This window comes from Syzygium oleosum, unplaced genomic scaffold, assembly GCF_021117445.2.
Source record: "Syzygium oleosum isolate NSW1041296 unplaced genomic scaffold, Sole_v2.1 Sole_v2.02, whole genome shotgun sequence".
NCBI classification, from domain to species: Eukaryota; Viridiplantae; Streptophyta; class Magnoliopsida; order Myrtales; family Myrtaceae; genus Syzygium; species Syzygium oleosum.
Window position 1 is genome coordinate 11,728,907 of NW_026607486.1, and position 11,645 is coordinate 11,740,551.

The window sequence follows — 11,645 nt, forward strand, 5'->3', positions numbered from 1 at the left end:
ATCGGCAAATGAGATAATATCATCACATGACATAGCAATATTCCTCTTGCATTTCGATTTTTTTCTAGCGCTTTTTTTTAATAGCTTTCTCGAAACAATGATTGTCCTATTCGTCTTGATTACGAGGAATTCGTTAATGACCCTCCTTTGAGTAGGGATTATAAATGCTAGTGAAAAACACTTTCTAGATCACGACAGGTATGGAAAAGGCTAAAAATTTTACACCGCTGCATCGGGATGTTTTCTCTATCCTAACAAAATTGAAGAAAATATCTAAATGCGAACTATAAATCAAATCAATAACATCCACCAAAACGATAGATCCTACATGAACATTCGACCCACGAATGCTATTTTCCCAAGTGATCGATTTTTTTTTTTCGCTTTAACGGAAATCCCTAAAGCATGGCGACGAGCCGTATGCTGTTGTCATTTAACTGCTCTCGTTTGTCGATTGATGCTGGGTAGAGACCAACGCCGACGCGAAAGGGTCCATAGTTTCAACGGGGCATAGGTCATGACAAGTCAGAAAGTTATTTATGACCAAGGTGGTTGGATCTCCAACTTTTCAAAAAAAATTGTGTCCTCTTTCTTTCTCTCCCCCTCCGTCCTCTCTTCACGGAGGCAACAGCTGCCCTCCAATGAAAGGGGACCCTCCCACACAGGAAAACCCTAAACTCTTCCTTCTTTTCAAACTCCCTTGTCAAAGGGGCAAACGAGAAAACAAAAGCGAGTGGGTGGGGGGGACTGCTTTGTTTCGTCTTTACCTCTTTGGCAATGGGCTGTAAAAGTGACAAAACAATAATCAATCATCTTCCTCTTGTGAGGGCCCCTACCCTGCATTAGCTGTTGATCACTGACCGATGCCCTTCTCTGTTAAAAACTGACTTTTATAGAGAGAAAAGTTGGGTCACCTCCCCCCACTCCCCTGCTCTCTCTCCCAAAAAGTCTCTCAACCACCGGCATCAAACCCATCCTGATTGAAGCTGGAGATGCCCTTGATGCTCCTCAGCTTTCGATCATGGTGCACAGCTTCGTCTGTCCTTAGGGCTTTTGATCTGAACAATGGAAAGGTGAGTAGTGGAGGAGGTCAAGGCCGTGATTGGAGTTGGGTTGGAGAGTCCTCTTGCTTGATGGGTTTTGTCGATTGTGCGTGACTGGCGATGAGATGCTGCGTCAGTCGACTCCGTTTGACGATCGGAAACTCGGTTTCGGTCGCGATTTGAGCTCGACTCTCGGCTTGCTGAAATTCATCTTCGAACTTGAAGTGGATGAATCAAGTTCGAACGGTCTAATTCAGGCCCGAGCATCAACAGACATGCGGCCTTGTCGACAATAGAATTGGGGAGCGGGGCTCGAGAGTATCAGGTCCGGGATTCAATTCCCGTGAATACCACACACATGTGTACATAGTAGAGAGGAGTGAGACAACAAAAAAGTTCGGACTTGAGCCGTTTGCAAGTATGTTTGACTTTTGTATATGCTATGCTCGCATGATTATCGTGTGTATAGTATAATGATCATTAGGGATTATTTTCTTTTTCTTTTTCTATGTAGGGTATACCTTTTGCTCTTTTTTGACTTTGGTATTAAGAGTTGAGAATTAGCAATGTACAAGGATTACTATTGTTTATAAATAACTCATCATGCATTATAGAATTAGTACCCATATCAGGGTTTTGGACTCATATGGAATATAGTAATACTATTTACAGCTAGCTTTCATTTTCGCGCGCGCAAATATTATTATTATATGAAGTTAGGACTAATGCATGTGCTTATCTTTTTTCAATCAATAAACATAAAAAAATTACAAAAATAAATTGAAAAATAAATAACAATTTGAAAATTAATGATATGTGAAGAAGGAAAGGAGCAAAGACTACCATTTTCATGAAATTACGTAGACATATAGATTTAAATTGAAAATCCATGGCTATTCTGTAAAGTTATTCGCTAGCACAATTTCGTCTGAAAATATTACGCGTTTGCGCTTTTATAGAGTCACTTTTGTCAATCAAATTTAATTATAGGCACAAATTCGGAGATTAAAAGTGAGACATCGAATTCAAAAGTTCCCTTAATAGGAGTATTCGCTTTATATAGCGCGTGGCTGATCCGAGATGGAATTAGCAGGAAAAAAAAAAGTATGGGTAAAAATTTCAAATATGAGAATACTCTCACAAAAGTAGGAGGTTTGCTAGATAATCATTCGAACACAACATCGAATTTCGATCGTCAATTGTATTTAACCTTCTCTTTACTTTTTTCTTATGCTGGAATGAGAAGAGTGTTTCGATTCTATAAAAAATAGAATGGAAACCAAATTTGACAATTGGCTCTATATGTAATAAGGAAAATTGTTTTTAAAACCCGCTTTCCTAAAAATGGTTTATGTTACCATAAAAAATCTAAAAGACTGTGGGTTTAGATCTGTGGGAGAAATTTAGACTATAGTTCAACCGAATTGGGTGGGAGAAATTGACATAAAATAGCAAAATAATGGACTGGCATACGACTCTTGTCAATTTTTGTCTCAATAAATCCAAATTGCCCGTGAAGGCATAGTGCTGACAAGATTAGGAAGTCAAGTGAGCTAATTAATTGCTGACAAAAAGAAAAGGTTAACATCCCAAGATTTCAAACCCAACAAGACCCACTTGCAATTTTCACTCAGCCATGTACAATATAAAAAGAAATAAAATGATATTTATATATATAAAGCATCTATCGGGAACTTTTTACATCTAAGTAAAAATTCTAAATTGCTAAGGAAATAAAAAAAAATCAGGGGATAAAGAAAAATAGAAAATTATCTCATCTCCTATCTTCTTCAAGCCTCTACTCCAAAAGGCAACCCACTTCCATGATGTGCTTCCTCCAATCTCCCCAAACCCTTTTTTTTATTTCCAAAAAAACCCCAGAAAATTGATTAAAAAGGAAAAAAAATCACTTTTAAGAAAAAAGGAATTTGGAAAATTAAAAATCAGTCCAAAGCATTTGGACCGGCACAGGACTTCAACACGGGGCTCCACAGCCACTGCACCAAGAACCGCCGCCCGCTCCGGCCGTTCATGTTGAAGCTCCGCCCTCCGCCGTCCCTCATCACCTGGCCGATGTACCCGCCGCCGCCGCCCGTCCCGTAGAGCCCCTCGCAGAGGTCACCGATCTCCGTCGGCGCCGTGGGGTCCTCCCCGGCGTACCACGCGTTCACCAGCGGGTTCGACGACAGCTCCGCCAGCTCGTGCCCGATCACGCTGATCATGCCGTCCACGCCGACGTCCCCGTTCGGCGGCGACAGCGGCTTCGGCCCCCCGGCGCCACCGCCGCCCATGTAGCCGGGGATGGCGAAGGGGTAGGCGCAGACCTCCGGGCACTGGCGGCCGGAGTTGCCGACCCAGGCGTAGGGGAGGGTGTAGCCCACCATGGAGGGGAAGGTGAAGTAGTGGAACCCGCAGACGGCGCGGCAGAAGTCCTGCATCGTGACGTCCTCGCCGGTGAGGACGAGGTAGACGCCATTGCGGTGGTCGACGGGGAAGGGGAGGGCCCGCGCGGCGGTGGCGATGACCTGCTGCACGGAGAGCCGCGTGAGGGAGCGGCCGTGGGAGCAGGCGGCGTCCTCGTGCTCCCAGGCGACGACGACCCTGCGGGAGACGTTGGCCCCTGTCTGGTCGGTGTAGAGGGACACGGTGCGCCACCACTCCGCCACGGACGGGGATCGCGCGGCCGCAGCCGCCGCGGCGCCGGAGGAGCGGCGGCCGGAGGCGGCGGAGATGGAGAGGAGGAAGTCCTTGATGAGGAGCTTCTGCTGGGAGGCCCAGCGGCCGTACCAGATGACGTAGAGGTTGATGGGGGAGTTGGAGAGGACGGGGCCCATGTGGTACCGGAGCTGGACGAGGTCCGACGAGCCCTCGAACTTCTTCGAGGAGGAGAGGGAGAAGGCTCGCGGCGGCAGCTTCGGGTTGTGGTATTGAATTTGCGGGTCGGGGGTGGTTTTCAAGCTCAGGGTCTGGGCTTGCTGCTTATGAGGAGCGACAGATGCATCGGTGGAGCGGAGGAGGAGGAGGAGGAGGAGGGAGACACTGAAGTGGGTGGGCGACATCTTCTTGTTTCTGGGCGGCGGTCGGCGGTGGCGACGGCGGTGGTGGCGAGGAGGAGGAGTGGGGGTGAGGGGTATATAAAGAGGCTAGGGAGTGAAGAAGGGAGGAGGTTTTGGGAGGGAAATGGCCTGGAGACAGCTTGCGATGTGTGTGGGCACCCCCCACTGCTTTCATTGTGGGGTGAGTCATGTACGTGTGCTCGGTTTCTGTTCATTTACACCTCCATGTATTCAAGCTCAAATTCATCGTATCTACCTTACTTTTTTTTTCTGTATTTTTCAAAATTATCTCTAGAACATCTGATATTTATTCAGTGGGGGTGACCACTCATTTTCTTTCCATCCATGTGTAAATCACCATTTCCTCTCAATAATATTTTTCGCAAACGTCGTTGGGATCTAGAAACGCTGTCTTATAATAGTTCTCTATTCCTAAAATGTAGCTCGCTAAATTTAGCACATAAAATTTACATTGCCGTCTCGAAAGTAGCTGCGCTCGAGTAACGCACGTGTGAGAACTAATTTTCCCCTTTTGTCTGGCACTTGACGAGTAGTTTAAGAATAAACCGAAAAAGGTACGGTTTTTTTTTTTAACTCCCTCGTCAAATTTTGAAATGCCATTCAAGTTTCACAAAATCAGGAAAAATCATATATAACTCTACGTATCAACATTTGGGTGTTACCAACGTTTGGGAGTTTTAGATCTAGAAAATGTCACATGCATTATCAAAAGGATCCGAGTGCATTGAAGATTCAAGTTTTATGACTCAAAATGTACGAAAAGGAAGTTTTAGAGCCTTAATTACCTCACCACGATAAGTTTCAAAACTTATCTCGTAGTTCTCCCTTGAGATCATCATCATCGAAGTAGTAGTGCCTGGTTCGCAAGGATCGGGCTAGATCGTTGTCTTTTAGCTTTGGGGGTCGGTCCAACTTGAATGTGGGAGCGACCCGATTGGCCCCCCTTTCTCTATGCTGCTTTTTTTGAAAACCGACCGTTCTGTGTGGTTCTGGGGCGTTGGACGGTTGGTGCTTTTCCTTGCTAATTAGTTTAAGTTGGGTTTTGTTACTTCCAGGCGTTTGCAGTTTTCTAAGCTTTTCTTGATTAGAGTGCCAAGGAGATAATTAATCATAGATCAGTGATTGTTAATCTTGAGAAGATAAGCTACTGATCGGTATTCATACGTTACCTTCAGGCTTCGTCTGTTTCGCAAAAAATAAATAATTTGAAAAATATATTTTTTAAAAATGATCGTTTGTATCGCTCGAAATAATTAATCGATTAAAATTATTTTTATTATCGATAACGATTTATATTTCGACAAAAATATATTTTGTAAAATATTTTCCAAATCATTCATTTTCGACAAAACAAATGGAGCCTTAAAGTAGGTCTCTAGATAACAAATGTCTATGAAACAATCAAAGAGCATCGATCAAGACTTTTGCAAAACCCGGATCATTTGGTACATGATTGATCGAGCGCCTGACCAGAAATTATCGCGTAAATAAATTATTTTTGATGATGGGTTAGTGCAAAATGCAAAAATGGTATCGATGTCGGTGTCGCTGTCAGCAATTATTTATAGCGAGAAAACCCTAAAGTTTATGATCGTACCAACAATGAGGCAAAATGGTTCCTGGGATGTTTTGGATGTTTATGTCGTCGATCGCAATGGTTGCCAAACGAGTAGAACTGTTACTAGTAGTCATGCAGATATTAACAACCTAAATTTCTTTAAATTAATTTTATTTTTATCCACAGGAACTCATTGCTGAATATTAAAAAGCATTGACCCAGGAAAGAAAGCTGAAAAGGGGAGAAAAGTGCTCCTAAACAAACCCTAATCAGAGGTGATTTTCTTGGTCTCCTCACATGAGGATCGTGGACAGAGACAAAAAACACTCAAGAACCAAGATTTATCCAAATCATGGATCACATGGACCTCCTTAGATTAAAGTTTAAATTTAAACCCTCCCCCTTAAACTAAGAGCACAAAATATCTTACTATAATTATATATATAGATATATTATATTCTCGATTTGAATTCAAATTATATTTTCGATAATTGAGCAGACCCAACTTCAGATTGGATCTGGCAATCAGCAAGAGAGCTCGAGCAGGGTGAAAGGGGATGCCATTTAATAAGGGGGGGGGGGGGGGGCGGGGGGAGAGGTGTTCATGAGAGTCATAGTTCTTGAATTCATGAGCCAGATATCTCTGGTTTCATTCAATTTGGACATAAAAATATAAATGCCATTCATTTGGTTTTTTTAGTAGGTGGGGGATTTTATTTTGGTGGCAGAGAATTTATGGAGGAGCTAAGATATATACATGTACACACACATATATATAATTCATTTATTTATTTATTTATATATGAGATATTTGGCGGAAGTTTCATCCACATGACATTATGGTGAGTCACTGAAGTCATTGAATCCTAGGCATGGGAGTCAGCTCAAGCAAGTGGTGCATTAGTTGACTTTTTTCTTGAAGAGGACGATGATTCCAGTGCATGTTGGGGGTGGAGTCCACTAATATGTAGAGAAGTATAGTATAGTATAGTATAGTATAGTATAGTGTGTAGTCCCTGATTGTTGTTTCATTGTTTTCTTGGTCTTGGTCAACGGTTCATCCATGACTCGTCCAATAATATCTTCTTTTTTAAAAGCTTTTATTTTCTTTTCATATGTGAGGAGAGATTTTGTTATTTTCATTCTATCTAACCCAAGAGTTTAAGCCGAATTAGTTCAAATGTAGAATTTCATGCTTTCTAAAAGTGAAAATTTTCTTCAACTCACTCATCCCATGCAGTTTGTTTTTTTGTATAATTGCGCGGGATTGGTTTGATGGGTGAAGAGCGAATTTGCATGTGTGAATTAGCCGCACTGACAAAGTTTTAAGCAGAAATTTCTAACCTTTCTATTTTCTTCTGAAAAAGAAAAACCCATGCTTTCTGGATGTAAATGATTCCATTTATAAGGTAACCACTCGGGTTTTAGTTCGGGTTTTATCTGGTCTTCGAAGTTAATCTGGTATTTCGCAATTCGAAGTTTATCCAGCTTGGTGGGCCTCAATGAGAATAGGGCCCTCGTGTACCGTCCCTTGTTGTGAGTTCTAGGTTGTTACTTGTAAGTTCCTTGTCCTATGTTCCAATTATGTTCATCCCATATGGTCATCCAACAAAATAAATAAAAAATTGTAGACATCAATAGAAAATGTAAGAAAACAAAGCACCTCTAAGGATTATCTTCATTGATGACACACGGGACTCTATATAATGAGTAAATCTTTCTTCTTATTGTAAGGAGTGATTTTCCTCCACTCTCCACAAGAAAAATGGTGCCATGCCACCACCTAAGCATCTTTTCCCCACTCATCATCCAAAATTTCACGACTGGCCGATTCAATTATCTACCCAATTTCTAAGTTGAATGTTGGCTTTATTTGTATTTTTTCCTATTAAAACCCGAAATTTAATCAAGTAAAAGTTGCCATCCGTGCCTTCTTTCCTTTGATCGATGAGCTGATGAGGGGGGGGGTCATTCGAAACGACGTCGCCCAATTAGGGTTTGTTTTTTTGTTGAAAACTTTGAGAAACCGTGCCAATTCAAGGGGGATTTATAGTATTTTTTCCATTTGAAAAGAACCCTTTTTTCCCAAAATTAATATACTACATTTTTTCTAAAATTGTATTTTGGCCATCAAACAGAAACCACGACTGTAAAGAGACGATAAATGGTCATCATAGACATTTGGTCGCATGAATACCATGATGGCCCATCACTTTCCACATCCGTCATCATCATCGATTTATCATGGTGTCCGTCGCAGGCCACTTTCGTCATGGAAAGGAGCCAAAATAGTCCCAGCTTGCAGCTCATGATTTGGGTGATGGTCCAAAGAGATTTTTTTTTTTAAAAAATCCACGTGCGACAGTTAATGCATCCACTTGGCGCCGACGTGTCGGAACTCGATTGCATGCCCAAAGACAAGGATTGATATCTTGAAAGAGAACAAGCCAGCTGGTTTGGAAGGTGGTGAGCTGTCTGTCCCCCTCCTCTGCTTTTGTCACCAAGCGACAGTTTCATGGATTCAAATCAGAAAGATCGAGTGGCCACAACTACGGTATAATTTTGTATCATGGACCGAGTACATCAGAGTCGTTGATTATATGATTCACGCGTATAAGTCTCGTAAATCAATGGCTATGGTGATTCTGGATCCATGGATGAGGATAGAAGCTTCTTCAAGAGGAAATAATATGCGGCATTATAATCAAGTGAAATGATGCCTTCATTATATTGTGCTATGTATGTTAGGAATGATTGGTTTTAGGATGGGTAGATTTCAAATTTCAAGTCTATAACTTATCTTATTAGGGTCGGTTCTCAATTTTTTGGAACTAAGATCCAACTTTGTTGATTCTGTAATCGGCATGGAACCAAACTGCCCAGTTCTAGGATTAACCCGAAAACTGAGGCAGAGCCTTTTTTATGTTTCATTTTATCATACATGTCCAATATGAATACAATTCTTTTTACTTGAGGATATTATATCAAAACTATTCAATTTCAACAAATATTTTATATCTTAGAAAAAAGAGAGAGAATTTACTTAGGGTAAGGGATAAACCCCTTTAAAACCGATTTGGTTCCAAGTACCTAGATAGAGCTAGCTGGTTTAGGATATATAATCGAAAACTGAATCAGTCACGATTAGTTCCTAGTTTTTGGAACCGGGAACTGGACCGGTCCCCTTGTTAATCGGTCGGTTCTACTCATTTGGGCCGTTCCCAAGTCGAACTTGTCCGATTGCTCACCCCTAATGCATGTATATAAGAAATTTAGAATATTTCTTAGAACATATTAATCTACACATGATTAGACAGATATTAATGGGCAAAAGTACACCACAAGTGCCATAACTTATGTACGGCGATCACTTTGGTGCCACAACTTTTTTTTAGATCACTTTGGTACCAAGTCGGAGAAAAAGAGATCACTTTAGTGCCAATTTGGCCGGAAATCCGACGTGGCATTTTTTATTAATTTTTGACGCCGACGTGGCTCGCCGGAGGCTGAGTCAGCGTGTACAGTCAGCATTTTTAATAATTTTTTTTAGCGTGTACAGTCAGCATTTTTAATTTTAAATATTTTTTTTTCCTTTTTTTTTCTTATTTCCTTTTTCTTTTCTTTTCTTTTTTTTCTTTTCTCCCCTCGCCGGCCGGTTGCCGGTGCCGGCCGGCCACCGGCGAAGCCCGGAAGGGCCGGGCGAGGGCGACCTTGCCCATGGCCGGCGAGGGCGGCCGACCTCGCCGGCGACGGCGAGGCCGGCCTCGCCGGCCCAGCGAGGCCGCCTCGCCCGACGTCGGCGAGGTCGCCTCGCCGGCGTTGGGCGAAGGAAGCCCTCGCCGGGCAGGGCGAGGGTCGCCCACGCCCGACTCGGGCGAGGGCGACCCTCGCCCGCCGGGCGAGGGCTCCGCCCCGACGCGGCGAGGGTCGCCCTCGTCGAATCGGGCGAGGGCGACCCTCGCCGGCGCTCGGTGAGGGTCGCCCACGCCCGACTCGGGCGAGGGCGACCTCGCCGGCGTCGGCGAGGGTAGCCCTCGCTTGGGCCGGCGAGGGCGGCCTCGCCCGGGCCGGCGAGGGCCGGCCTCGCCTGTCGCCGGCGAGGGTCGGCCGCCCTCGCCGGCCATGGGCAAGGCCGCCTCGCCCACCCTTCCCGGAGATTCGCCGGTGGCCGGTCGGCCACCGGCAACCGGCCGGCGAGGGGAGAAAAGAAAAAAAAGAAAAGAAAAGAAAAAGGAAAGAAGAAAAAAAAAGGAAAAAAATATTTAAAATTAAAAATGCTGACTGTACACGCTGAAAAAAAAATTATTTAAAATAAAAATGCCGATCGTACACGCCGACTCACCTCCAAATGAGCCACGTCGGCGTCAAAAATTAATAAAAATGCCACGTCGGATTTCCGGCCAAATTGGCACTAAAGTGATCTCTTTTTCTCCGACTTGGCACCAAAGTGATCCGAAAAAAATTTATGGCACCGAAGTGATCGCCGTACACAAGTTATGGCACTTGTGGTGTACTTTTGCAGATATTAATGGTTAAATTGAAAATTTTAGTTACATGATAACTTGATATGATACTTATTGCGATAGTGTACAAAAAGGGTTATGCTTAACTTGATTTTTCTGATGATGCACTTGCAAACGATGATTAGTACCTTAATACTATTTAGAAGATAATATTAAATTATACCAAAGGAGGAAGCAATACAATAGTAATCCAAAAACATACTGACACTTTAAGAATTTTTTTTTCCTTTCGGCTTTTACTTTGACTTATTTATTTGGTTAGAGTTTCTGCTTTCACTTGAGAAAGTAGAAAGATTGTGGGCCATGCTGAAAATTAGGCCATTAGCTCAAGTAAAAGAGTTAGTGGGCTGAGAGAGGCCAAGCTTGTAAAGAGGATTTCCATGTGTCTTGGGCTCATCCTAAAAAATGACTCACCAATGGTCATTTTTATTGAGAAAACATCACCAAAAATCCCAAACTATGTCATTTGTGACAAATTTACCCTGAACTTTTTTTTGTGATATGAAAAATCCTAAACTATGTCACTTGTGACACATTTACCCCACAATACATTTGTTCATGGGCATTTTCGTCTTTTTCTTTTTTCTGCTTTTTTTTCCTTTTTTTTTTCTTCTCTCTTCCCCTCCGCTGTGGTGGTCGGAGGGAAGCCGGCGAGGGTCGCCCTCGCTAGATCTGGCGAGGGCGACCCTCGCTCGACTCAGGCGAGGGCTGTCCTCCCCGGATCTGGTGAGGGTAACCCTCGCCGGAGTCTGGCGAGGGCAGCCCTTGCCGGCTTCCCTCCGCCGACCACGGCGGAGGGGAAGAGAGAAGAAAAAAAAAAGGGAAAAAAAATAAAATAAAAAAAACAAAAATGCCCTTGGACAAATGTATTGTGGGGTAAATGTGTCATAAGTTGCAGAGTTTGGGGTTTTTCGTGTCACAAAAAAAAGTTCGGAGTAAATTTGTCACAAGTGGCATAGTTTGGGGTTTTTGGTGGTGTTTTCCCTTTTTATTTAGAGTTCCAAGAGAAATCCCAAACTGGTATATCTATAATAAATTTACTTAAACTAAGTTTTTTTTACTACAAAAAATCCCAAACTGGTACACATATAATAATTTTACCATCAGTTAGTTTTTATTAAATTTTACCGCTAATTTTTTGAGTTGGATGACTGTGCCAGTTACGGGTGTACCGGTTTAGGGTTTTACCCTCCGTTTGTTATATGTGTACCAGTTTGTGATTTTTCGTGGTATTAATTTAATTTAACACAGAATAAATTTGTCACAAATGTGCTGGTTTGGGGTTTTTGGTAGTCAAAAAATTAGTTTGGGGTAAATTTATTGCAGGTGTACCAATTTAGGGTTTTTGTCGGTAAAAAAATTAGTTTGGGTAAATTTGTCATATGTGTACTAGTATGTGGCTTTTTGTGATATGAACCCTTTTATTTATTATGTAAACTGTATG

General features: G+C 42.7%; 1 protein-coding gene across 1 annotated transcript; it reads right to left on the minus strand.

Moving 5' to 3' along the window:
• Positions 1-2,682: 2,682 nt before the first annotated feature.
• LOC115681552 (protein EXORDIUM-like 5) lies at positions 2,683-4,173 on the minus strand. Its single transcript, XM_030605523.2, has one exon. The coding sequence runs from the start codon at positions 4,100-4,102 to the stop codon at positions 2,987-2,989; it is 1,116 nt and encodes a 371-aa protein (XP_030461383.1). The 5' UTR covers positions 4,103-4,173; the 3' UTR covers positions 2,683-2,986.
• Positions 4,174-11,645: the final 7,472 nt, after the last annotated feature.